Below are 13,474 nucleotides of genomic sequence, written 5' to 3'. Positions count from 1 at the left end.
GAGAGGAAACCAGGAAAGGAGATATCATATGACATGTAAATAAAGAAAATATCTAATAAAAAATAAATTTTTATGAATAAATATAAAATTTTAAAATAAAAAATGAATACATAAATTATGTGCTAACTAGGGTGTATATTTGGGCAAAGCTCCTTCTAAAATATTAACATCTGGAAGCATCCACCTGTGATACTAGCACCCCGGCGTGTGAGGCAAGAGAATTGCCACAAGCATGAGGCCAGCTTCAGCTATGCACTGTGGCCACAGAGTGAGACCCCAATCTCAAAACCATCTGTTCTTAGTAGTATGTCTAAGAATGCAATGTTTGCATGTGAATCTCAGCTGCTCACAGGAAAAGCATTCTGGGATTGAAGCAAACTGATCAAATTCCAAAGTGGCATACAATACTTTCCAACAGCATTATAATGAGTGTTGCATAAAAGCAAAATGACAGAAAAAACTCCAAAAAATACAACTACTTTAAGGTAATTTTTTAAATGGTGAAAACAAATATTAAGACACCAGACGCACTGTACAAATGAGAACAAAAGCCAGCGCGAACACTACATACTGGAATTTAATTCATTAAGCTCCAGCAGTAAAAATAAGCATGTTCAAGTCTAAACAATCTGTAGCTTAATGTTTAAGAAACAGTTCTGTATATTATTGTTCTCATAATAGGAATCTTCAAACAAATTATTTTTGAGCCAGAGTCTTGCTATGTGGCCCACTTTAAACTGAAGCTTGCTATGAAGCCCAGTGAGCCTCATCTTAACAATTGTCCTGCCTCCTCCCAAGCATGCCCAGGAATCTTTAACATTCGGACAAGAAGGGGGCTCTTTGTTCTTTTCCTTGACCTTGATAGATAAGCTACAGAACAGGGGAGAATGGGTGTGTGAAAAACTGGTGAAACTAGATAAATTAATCTCAGTGCTGAGACTCTCAAAAGGCTACAAGAGATAGGGGTAAGGGTCTAAACTGCAGGAACAACTGAACCATCTCCACAGCTCCCTTGGTTTGGAGCCTTACCCCTATCAAACTCAGGTCCCAGCTTTCACATAAATATTCCGGTATGGTACCATACAGTACCTAGTGCTGAGGAGAAAGACACAAGAGAATCTCTGGGGTATGCTGGCTAGCAAATGTAGCCAGCTGGTAAGGTTCAGGCTACTAAGAGACCCTATCCAAAAAAATCAAGTTGGAGAGCATTCAGGAAGACAGTGGCTTGGAGACGTCTAGCTTCCATGAGTACAGAGACATAGACATTCATATATCACACATACATAAATATGTACATTTAGGTGTTTTTCTTTTTTAAAAATCAAGCTTGAAGCCAGACATTGTGGCACACACCTCTACCCCCAGCATTTCGGAAACAGGGGCAGGAGAATCACTACAAATTCCAGGCCTGATGAGGCTACAGAGACCCTGTCTCAAAATACAAAAGGCAAAAAAACAGAGGCTGGAGGGATGGCTCAGTGGTTAAGAGAACTGACTGCTATCGCAGAGGATACTAGTTCAACTCCTGGCAACCACATGGCACCTCACAACCATCTGTAACTCCAGTCCAAAGAATCTGGTGCCCTGTTCTGGCCTGAAAGGCACCACATGCACATGGTACAGAGATACACATGAAGACAAAACACTCATACACAAAAAAAAATAATAAAATAAAAAATTTAAATAAAAAACAAACACAAGGCATAGAAATGGCCATCAGCATAGAAATATACTAGTAATTATAATGCACTAGTCAGGAATCTCTGCCTTACTACATACAATAGGCAGGAAGGCCTAGACCAACTCTTCAGCAGGAGCCCAACAGCTGACCAAATTCAACCAGTAATAATGTCACATGAACAAACAGCAAGGACTAGCCTAGATGTGGGGGTCTCTTGCACTAGTTTCTCTACTTCTGTATATCTGAGACACTTCATTTAATAAGCATTCATTCTTAGCCAGGCAAGATGGCTTATATTTATAATACTAATACTTGGAAGACTGGGAGTGGGAAAATCATGAGTTCAAAGATAGCCTTGGCTATGAAAGAGTTAAATTTGAGACTTGTGCTGGCTAATGAGAAAATTACAGGTTTAAAAAAAGAACACAGTGGACCAAGGTCGAATATGTCCAAATAAGCCTGGACAAAAATAAGCAAGCTGTTAAGACATTCTGAGAACTAGCAGGCCGGGAAGATATAGAAGAGAAAAAATGCAAGGACATGTCTGGGCAGACACTGAGTAGTGGGCCATCTGGTGCTCTTAGATATGGTTTAAGGTCAGATGCTCTGTTGACTCAGATTAACACCAACCTTAGAAATTTTCCACTCTGTTCTGCACGTAATAGTTAATATTTGAACTAGCCAATCATGTATAGTCACACTGATTCCTTTGTTCCCCCAGACCTTTTTCCTATATAAACCCCTAACCCCTGAGCCTCGTGGTCAATTCCACTGTCTCCTGCATGAGATAGGTGTGGTGTCGGCCCGGAGCGGCCCGGAGCGCTCCAAGAAATTAAACTGCCTCATGTGATTTACATCAAGATAGTCTCTCGTGATTTCTTGGGTGCACATCCTCCCGAGACCTGAGTGGGGGTCTCCCTACGGGGCTCTTTCAGGCTACATATCACATTCAAGGTCAGTCTGAGCTACAGAGACCATGTTTCAAACAAACAAACAAAACAATGAGAAAATACTCTTAAGGAAACATCAAACAACTGGCAGGCGGGGTGGCCCCCATCTGTATAGACTCCTAGCACTCAGGAGGCTGAGACAGATAAATCACAAATTTTGAGGCTAGCTTAAGCTATATTATGAGTCCATGACAAGCCTGGCTACACAAATAGATCCTGCCCTGCTACCACCTCCAAAAAGAAATATAATACCCAAAACTAAAAATGTCAGCCACAGGTGCCCCCTAGAGTGTTAGGAAGGCTTTTTAACAGCCTGAGCTTCAGCAGACATACGGCCCATTCCTAGAATCCCAGCATTCTGAAAACTAAGGAAAGAAGATTTATAGTTTGAGGTACAACTAGGCCACAGACTGCCAGGCCAGCCTAGCATAATTTTCTTTCAAAACCTCCAAAATAAATAAAAGCAAATAACCAGCTAGACATATAGCTTAGTGATAGAGCTCTTGCGTAACATGTGCAAGACCCTAAGTTCAACTGCAATACTGCCTCCCAAAAGGCAAGTAATCGAATAGTAACTGCAAGCACAGCATAGTGAGAAAGCTGCTAATGCTCAAAGAATGTTAAATAATAATGATGTGCAATGTTCTATATATTTCATATCAACTATAATCACAAAATGACCACCATGCTATAAAAGGTAAACTCCTCGCTCATTCTCTGAGATTATATATTTTCATCCAGTGTTAAGTTAAAAGTAAATCTGGTCAAGATCTATATACCTATAATTCTAGCACTCGGGAGGTTGGGGCAGGAGGATCCTGTACTCAAGGCCATTTTGGGTTACACAACAAGACCCTTTTTCAAATGAAAAGGTAGAAATTATGCATAACAAAAAGCACACTTATGTGCTCGCTTCGGCAGCACATATACTAAAATTGGAACGATACAGAGAAGATTAGCATGGCCCCTGTGCAAGGGTGAAGCATTCCATATTTTTCATGGAGGGGTCTGATTGTTCAGGCAGCATGTGTACAGTAGAGGATTGCAAATTCGATCATGAATAGGAGGAGAGGACCTCGGCCCTGTGAAGGTTCTGTGCCCCAGGATAGGGGAATGCCAGGGCCAGAAAGTGGGAGAGGGCGGGGTGGCAGGCATGGAGAAGGGGGAGGCAAAAAAAAAAAGCACACTTATATTACCACAGTGGAGTCCGTATCTGAACAGTGTTCTTTTTTCTTTGTTTTTTGGGGGCTAGACTTGGACTGATCATGTTACCTAGACTGGTCTATAGACTCTTGGACTCCTGCCTCAACGATGTCTGACTTTCCTTCTTTAAAACAAAATTAATTGGATTAATAGTAGTAGTGATAATAATAATAAATTATAATAATTATTTACATATATTATTTAGTATGGGAGTTAACAGTGTAATAGTATTCTTTTTTCTCAAATATGTTGGTATGATTGCTTCAATTCCAGTATTAGAAGTTATTGTTTTCTTTAAAGATTTATTTGTTTGTTTCTTTATTTTATATGAGTACACTGTAGCTGTCTTCAGACACCCCAGAAGAGGGTATCAGATGCCATTATAGATGGTTGTGAGCCACCATGTGGTTCCTGGGAATTGAATTCAGGACCTTTGGAAGAGCAGTCAGTGCTCTTAACCACTAAGCCATCATCCTCTAGCCCTAGAAGCTATTCTTTTTTATTATTATTATTTTTAGAAGCTATTCTTAACAGAATTCTAGTTGATGGCATCTTACTAATTTACAAAGAGTAACTTACTTTAATGTGATGGACACCATTCACTTTCCCAATCTGCTGCTCAATGGTCCGGACACAGGAAATACATGTCATTCCCTCAACGGTGATAGTAATTGAATTTGCATCCATACTTGGCTCCATTTTGATGTCTTTACATTCCTGTTAAAGACAATAAAATCATTAATTTAACCATGGAAATAATCTTTACTTACCTTTTCCCACACTCCTCCAATTAAAGATGTGCTAATAATAAAATATTCATTTGTTTATACTTCTTGGGGAGAAAGTTTTAACCAACCTTTGATAAAGTAAAAGACAGTAGATTCACCAGGTGGTGGTGGCACACTCCTTTAACCCTAGCACTTGGGAGGCAGAGGCAGGCGGATTTCTGAGTTCGAGGCCAGCTTGGTCTACAGAGTGAGTTCCAGGACAGCCAGAGCTATACAGAGAAACCTTGTCTTGAAAACAAACAAACAAACAAAAACCCAGTAGATTCTATGGTAAACTAACAAAAAACACACAATACTCCAAATAATAAATTTCACTTGCCTTGAGACCAACAAAATAGCTTAGTGGGTAAGGGAATTTTGTGCCAAGTGTGGTGATCCAAGTTCAAGACCCCAGAAACAACTCCCTAAAATTGTTCTCTGACATCCACACTTAGGCATATGCATGCACACACACATAATAAATATGCACTATATAAGAGAGTTGCCCTTATAAGCTACTTTCCTGATTATGAAACATATTATCTCAGGTAATATTCATACAGTCCTACATGATTTCTCCTGTCTGCCCACCTCAAACTGACCTCTCTGACCCTCAACCATTCACCACACATGACTCTGTGCCTGTCACACTGCCTACCTGGTGAATGCCATTCATGGCCTTTGGTTTTAGCTATTTTCTTGGTTTGGGATGACTACAGAAATCTGCTTAGCTAATTTTCTGATCCCTTTTAAGTCTTTAAACTTTGTAATGAAGGCATATGGAGACACCATGTTTAAAATGGCAACTTAAAGCCCTTCAACACAAACATCCTGATTCCCTTTACCTCTATATTCTTCTCTAGAACTCCCCATCTTCTAACATGCAGCTACAAACTTTGCTTATTTACTCTGTTCATTGCTTACAAAGTTCTCTGTTATCTTAAAATGCAGCAGTTCAGTTCTCAACCTGTGGGTTGTGACCCCTTTGGGGGTCAAATGCCCCTTTTCGGGGGTCACCTAAGACCATTGTTAAACAGAGATATTTATACCAAATTCATAACTGTACCAAATTCCACTTGAGAAGTAGCAACAAAAATAATTTTATGGTTGGAGTCAGTATAACATGAAGAATTGTATTAAAGGGTGCCTTAGGAAGGGTGGGAACCACTGCACCCTGTATTATAGTGTGTTTATAACACATTCACAGGCTCTTCTCCCTTCAAGAGACAAACTTCAACTCCTTTCACCACGAGTGTGTCTTAGACTTGGTAATGCTGCCAATGAATAGATTACAATGCACATGACAAAATATAATTTCTAAGACTAGCTCACAAAAGGCATTGTGGACTAAGGGAGTGGTGGTCATCCTATAATCTCAGGACTTTGGGAGGCTGTCACAGGAGAATATCAAGAACAACCTGATCTACATAAAGAATTCAAGGCCAGGCATTAGAGAGATAGCTATTCAGTCAAGAACGCTGGCTACTCTTCCTGAGAGCCTGGATTTAATTCCCAGCATCCATAACCATCTGTAATTCAAGTTTCAGGGGATCCTACACCTATTTCTGCCCTTCTTGAGCACCAGGCACACATGGTACACAGACAAATATACAGGCAAACAACCATCCACATAAAATAAAAAATTAAAAAAAAAACAGTCCAACTTATATAGTAACAATTAGAGTCAAATAAAAAGATGGGAAGGAAATGAGTGTCTGCTTATGTGAGGACATGTACATGTACACAAGAGAGGTCAGAGGACAACCTGCAGGAATTAGCTGTCTTTTCACCATGTGGGTTCCAGGGGATCAGACTCAGGCTTGGTGTCAAGCCCCTTAATTTGGCCATCTCACTGGCCCCAGGTGTTCATTTTGAAACTGTAATATAATTCACAAGCTAAGAAACTCAAGTCTTCCAAGTGTTTCAGCTCACTGGCTTTTTGATACACTGAAAAGATGTACAACCATAACAATCACATGGTTGCAGAACATTTTCATTTCCCTCAAAAAAGAAGCCCCCAAGCTAGCAAGATGGCTGAGCAAGTACAGGTTTCTACCATCAAGCCTGACAACCTGAATTCAACCCCTGAGACTCACACACTGGAAGGAGGAAATCAACTTCTCCAAGGTGATCTCTGACCTTCACTCACATGCTCTGGCATATGTACACACACATGCAAAATAATAAAAATGAAATGAATAAATACTCCCCTGTCATTAGCAGTTGCTCCCATTCTCATGTACTAGAAAATACTGATGTACTTCCTATCTCTACAGATGTGCCAACGCTGGTCATTTCATGTAAATGGATTCCCTCAATATGTGGGTTTTTATGTCTAGATTCTTAGAGTTAGCATATTTTCAAAGTACAGCAACAAGTTGCATATACTGACATTTCATTCTTTTGCTCTTGACGACATCCACTGACACATAAAAGCTTTAAATTTTATGACATCTAATTTATCAATTTTTTGCTATTTTTTTATTTGTGCTGGGGATCAAATCCAGGACTTGCACATGCTAAGCCAAGCCAAGTGCTCTACCACATACCCCAAGTTATGTTCTTATCCATGAAGACATGCAATTCTTTTAATAACATTTTTAAGCTTTGAGACAGAGTTGACATACATCTCACATGTTTAAAGTGTAAAATTCACTGGTTCTTAACATATGCCCCCACATGTGTAGCCACCACCACAGCTAATTTTAGAACAGTTTTATCACTTCATAATGAAACCCTATCCCCGTATTACCTCTCCTTAACTCCTGAGGTCATCACTGTTAGTGCTAGGCAACCACTATCTACTATCTGTGTACACCCAATTCTTCTCCTCATTACTTCATATCATTGGAAGCATGTAATATGTGACTGGTATCTTTCATTTTGCTTGTTTCAACTTTAATCCACATTGTAGCACATACCAATACACCATTGCTTTTATAGTTGAATGAATACCCATTTGATTATCCATTTGTTAGCTGATGGATTTTTGAGTCATTTCCACTTTTGGTTCTTATAAATATTGAGGTTATAAATGTTGGTATAAATTTTGATGGCCTTTACTTAATGCTAAAGAGTGGGCATGCTGTGTCATAGAACTGATTAACAGTCTGAGGCACTGCCAGGGTATATTCCAAAGCAGCTGTGTCACTGGGAATTCCCACCAATGGTATATGAGGATACCAGTTTCTTTACCTCCTCAGAGATACTTGCTGCTGACTGCTTCGTGTGGTATATGTGTAGAGTGGGGTTAGTTTTCTTTTTTGAGACATTTTTACTTTGTTTTTTATTTTTATTTTTTATTTTTTTATTTTTAATCATCCTAAAAGCCGAAATTACCCTGGCTCTGACTTTTCCCCTAGCCATTCCAATAGGTATGAAAAGATATCTCATGGTGGTTTTTTTTTTCTTTTCTTTTCTTTTTTTGTTTTTTTTTTTGAGACAGGGATTCTCTGTATAGCCCTGGCTGTCCTGGAACTCACTCTGTAGACCAGGCTGGCCTAGAACTCAGAAATTTGCCTGCCTCTGCCTCCCATGTGCTGGGATTAAAGGTGTGAGCCACCACGCCCGGCCTCAGGGTGGTTTTTATCCAGATTTCCTAATTACTAGTAATGTTAAGTATCTTTTCATGGATTCAAACCGTAAACCAAATCAATCCTTCAAGTTACTTCTTGTTGGGTATTTTGTCACAGAAAGTAACTAAGATAGGCCCTTTAAACATGTGGGATTTACATATTAGGCAGATGAGAAGAGGATGTCTGAATATAAATGAAAATTACATTAATGCAGCTAGATATCCCACTACATCTCAATTTAAGTATGGAAAACAAACTACAAATATATACATTTTTCTTTTGCTTTGTTTTTCAAAGCTCTATTTCAATTGGACCTCACACACAAAACTTCAAAGGATTCATCTCCCTCTTACTGCTAATAATACATATACATGGACTCATATAAAAATCTAATTGACTTTGTAATACATGGGTACGTTATACCTAGCTTTAAATTTTTAAATGTCTTTAAGTACAAAATCAGGACTAAGTATTGTAACCCTGCACTGCATTTAGTAAAATGGCTCAGGAAATAGCATATAAGCAATTTCATATGGTATGAAAAAAATGCAGGCCTTGGACAATCACAATATCAAAGAGACAAGCCTGGCATGCAGCTATTAATAATGCGTGACTCTGAGACAAGCATTCAACAACACTGAGGGAATAATGTCTAGTTATTAAAATACTGTAGTCATCCCCTAAACACAGACAGCAATGGCATTTCTACAAGAAGAGCAGCATCATGACTAGACCATCATCTCTGACAAAAAAACCAACACGTACACAGCTCAAACCCACTTCTTAAAGTTCACCACAGAAGCACAAACATTAGTTTTAAATTCCTGTACTATAATGCCTCATGATTTGGAGGTTTCTGGATTCTTGATAAATTTTCATATAGTAAAAATTCAATTCTCTTTTGAATACAGTTACATCCAGATACACTTTTAAAATCCTTACGACAATCAAGGAAATATAAACTAAAAATAAATAATTAAGTATCATTTGGGAGGCAAAATTTACAGTCTGGCCATACAAGGTCATACATATAGACTAACACTATTGCTCTTCTTCATTTGGCTAATATAAATTACAATTACTGACATTACGTGGCAATATCTGGTAGAGTTCAAAATATGAATGTAACAGAAGCCAACCGCTTTCATTGCTCTGAGATTACCTGAGGGAGAGTCTGACAGATGTGCTTGAGAATGCACAAATGAGGTGGCTCACACCTGTAATCACAGCACTTGGAAGGCAGAGATAGGAGGACTGCCCTAAGTTTGACCAATCTGGTCCACATAGTGAGTTTGGGGACAATTAGGACTATTTAGTGAGACCCTGTCAGAAAGATGAAAAGGGGGGTGGGGCATGAGAATGAATATGAACAAAAGCCTCACTAAAGACTGTTTTAGCCTTCGTACTAACCGGCATTCTAGAAACAACCTAAATGTCCGTGTCCGTCCATGGGTAAATGAAACATAGGTCTGTCATAATGTCATGTGGGAGCATGACACAGCAGTTTAAAGTGAGTGAAGTAGACAAGCGGTTCTCAGTGGCAGGGGGACATAGAGGTGAGGGGGAGGATTACCGGCCTCTCAGTGAATAAAGGCCAGGGACACCACCAAGCAACGTGTGATGGAAAAGGAAGCCCTTTATAAAAACTTAATCTGGCCCCAAATATCACAAAGGCTGAAAAACTCTGAACTAGAGCCAGAACAAGAAGATAAAGCCCAGAATTGGGGGCGAAATATCTTCGAAGGACACAAAAATTAAAAACATAAAACATTTTCTATTGTGTTTACGTGCATGCATAACGTAAGAAGACAAAGAGGTTGGAAAAGGGAAAGGAGTAGAGTGACAGGAAAGCAAAAGGACAATTCAACTACTTTAGGTGCTCAACTTCTTAGGCTGCGCAGTGAGCACACAAGTAAGCTATAGACTCTCCTCTTCCTACAGGCCTCTCATCATAATTTTTTTTTTTAGTCAAGGTCTTGCTATGTATACCAGACTGACCTTGAATTCACTATGTAGCACAGGTTGGTCTCAAACTCACAGAAATATCCTCATCTTTGAGCCTCCCAAGTGCTGGGACTACGAGCATAAATTATTCCTAACTGGGTTTATTTTTTTTTTTGTTCCCCTTGAGACCAGATCTTATTTATCCCTGGCCGGCCTCAAACTCACACGTGGTCACAGTCTCCAAAGTACTAGGTTATAAGCATGCAATAGCATGCCTGACTCCTTACTATATTCTTTGTCTTGAGACACATTCTTATTATTTAGCTGAGGCTGGCCTCAAACTCATGATCCTCTTGCCTCAGACTATCAATATAATGATTTTTAAGATAAGTCTCACTGTGTAGTCCTGGCTGCCTGGAACTCAGAGTTCCTCCTGCTTCTGCCTCCCAAGTGCCGTGAATAGAGGTGTGTGCCACGGCCCTAAAATAATTTTTACAGACAAATAAAGGGCCATTATAAGAGAAAACAGTGAAAAAGACATAAGGAATACATGGAAATTAGAAGTTACTAATACGGAAATAATTTAGTGAGATTAATACTAGACTCAAACATAGAAATAATCCAAGTCAGACATTTCTATAACATCAGAGCTATATAAACCTGCTTGCTTTGTTAAATTAAACAACAAAAAAAACATGTCTTCCATGACAGCAAGAGCTACACAAAGAAGCCCTGTCTCAAAAAAACAAAAACCAACCAACCAACCAATCATGATGTCTTTTTAGTTAAACAAATGAATAGTTTTCTAGCTATTCAAACAACACTGAATTAGTTCCCTCCAGCATAGCTATACAATATTTTCAAATCAATTTAAATTTTCCTACTCATTTGTTTTCACTGCAATATAAGCAGACAGAAAAAGTACCAGCCACTGTTATTACGTATCATACATCCCTTTCTTTTAAATTGTGTAAGCTTTCAAAATGAAAATAAATCCTACTACTTAATCTGTTTTCAAAACAGTGAGTCCTAACTTTGTCTCATCAGACAACTGTTATTACAGAAGGACCAGGATTCCAGATGAAACAGGTTAAGTATGTAGGAGGTTTGTTTTAAAACATAATTGTCTTTGTGTGGCTATTCCTACAAAATTAAGAGTCAATACTAAAAGAGATATTAATAAAGTCAAAACAGCATAGAACATTCAAATTAGGAAAAAGCCATTTGCTTTACTGGTCCTTTTTATGACTCTTTTACTAGTCACAGCATCTCTACAAAGTCAAATGTGAGCAATACAGGTACCTCAGATTCCTACAGTACTATAGAGCTGAAACCTTCACATGCATCTCTCAACAACCCTGCTACATAATAATCAGGATGGAAAACTCCTTTAAAATAAAGGAGCTAAGGCTCAGATGCAGCCACACTCACATAGCCAAGTCAGAAAGGGTTCCAGGGCTAATCATAGCATCAAAATGATTAACATAATAGGGCAATGTTTGCAAAAGCCATAAAACAAAACCAAAGATGAAGCAACGTGGAAGAATAATTGCCCTGGAGAGAAAACAGATGGAAACAGGTTCCTGAGAAACTGATAAATATTCCTCAGGTTTCTCTGGACCTTTTTACCATAAGCTAAACAACTATTGCCATGCCAGCAAGACCAGAACAAGAGCACATGTTTCCATGGAGTGTGAAACTATTTTTGCTTTAGACAGGGCAGCTATCATGACCTCAAGAAAGTAGGAGGAAGTCCTATAGATAGGACTATTAGTCCTATAGTCCAAATAGATTGACCTATTTGACATCATGAAATAATCACCCATTTTCCAATCAGGTTGGACTTGGTGCAGCAGTCTTAGAGTGTAAGAAGATTGGTGGTTAGAATGCACCTTCCCATCGAAACAATCACCTGATTCAAGCTTGGCAGATACAACTTATGGGCAAATCAAGGACTCCCTGTAATAGTATTTTTGTCACTGTTTTTCAGTTCTGAGGACCTCACCTCTAATCAACCCAGCTAGCCCCCAATACATCTTTCTTCATGAGGAAATACCTACTTTAAAATCCCAAATTACACCTGCAACAACATTAAAAATCTATGAAAATAAACACAGTCAAAATTTAACTATTCATAAAACATTGAAAAAAACTATGTTTCATATTTGTTGGCTGGTTGGAAAGAAGTAAAGCACAAAAACATAATGAAACCTAGTGTGTTGATGCACACCTTTAACCCCAGCACTTGGGAGGCAGGTGTAGATGGATCTTTGTGAGTTCAAGGCCAGCCTGGTCTATATAGAGAATTTCAGACAAGTCAGGACTACACAATGAGCCTGTCTCAAAAACAAAACAAAACAAAACAAAAAGGACAAAGTTTGCTGAGGGTGGTGGAAATAACAACTATGACTACATACTTTAAGTATGTCATTAACTTCATAAAAGATAGCACTACATGGATAATGATGATAATTGTTTTACCAAACACAAAAATCTATTAAAAACTTTTTTTTGATCCTGTGGCTCAGGGATGACTGCAGAAGATAGTGATGGAAAGACTGCAAGGGCCAGAGGAACAGGAACTTTGCTGTGTAATTGTGTCTCCTAGAAATGTCAGAGAAGCTACACCCATGATATCTCACCAACATGGATGCCTAAACATGAACTGAACAAGGACGATACCAATAGACATGCCAAGGTGGCCAGGGGAAAGGCCTATATTCTACAACTGAGCAATATCCCCAGCTTTAATAGTGTTAATTATTTAAAGCCTTGGGCTGATTCAACAGTTAGGAGCATTGACAGTTCTTCCTAAGGACCTGGGTTCAATTCCCAGAACCCACATGGCGGCTCACAATCATCTGTAACTCCAATTCTAGAGGATCTGTTGCTTTTTTTCTGGCTTCCACAGGTACCAGACATGCACATGCACATGTGGTATGTTTGTGTATATGCATATGTGTGAGATATATACATTATATAGTATATATGTATATTATATATATGGTGCCATATTCATAGGAAGGCAAGCACAGTGATGTTCACTTGTAATCCCATCACCAAGGAGGCAGAAATTTCTGATGCTCAAATAGCTTAGGCTCATCAGCAAGGCCCAGGTCCCAGTGAGACACTGACTCACAACAAGGTGGAAAGTGCCTAAAGAACAGCAACCAAAGTTGAAGTCTGACCTCCATATCTCACACATGACAGGGTGGCACAAATGGACATTTTAAAGATTTATTTTATTTATTTTATGGGTATGAGTACACTGTAGGTGTATAGATAGCTGTGAGCTATCATGTGTGTGGCTGCTGGGAATTGAACTCAGGACCTCTGCTGGCCTGCTGGCTCTGG

At 39.0% G+C, this 13,474-nt stretch overlaps 1 protein-coding gene and 1 pseudogene across 3 annotated transcripts in view; one reads left to right on the top strand and one right to left on the bottom strand.

The window, feature by feature from the left end:
* Positions 1-13,474, bottom strand: part of Atp7a (ATPase copper transporting alpha) — a 114,789-nt gene that overhangs the window by 60,065 nt on the left and 41,250 nt on the right. For all 3 annotated transcript variants that reach the window (XM_031366465.1, XM_031366447.1, XM_031366455.1), the window contains exon 2: positions 4,414-4,551. In XM_031366465.1, the coding sequence (XP_031222325.1) occupies positions 4,414-4,533 (120 nt within the window). In that variant the 5' untranslated portion in view covers positions 4,534-4,551. The remainder of the gene's footprint in view (positions 1-4,413; positions 4,552-13,474) is intronic.
* On the top strand, positions 3,537-3,628 carry LOC116095919 (annotated as a pseudogene).

Source organism: Mastomys coucha, chromosome X (assembly GCF_008632895.1).
Source record: "Mastomys coucha isolate ucsf_1 chromosome X, UCSF_Mcou_1, whole genome shotgun sequence".
Classification (NCBI taxonomy): Eukaryota; Metazoa; Chordata; class Mammalia; order Rodentia; family Muridae; genus Mastomys; species Mastomys coucha.
Note: the sequence above shows the minus strand (reverse complement) of the source record. Positions and strands in the feature narration are given on the sequence as shown.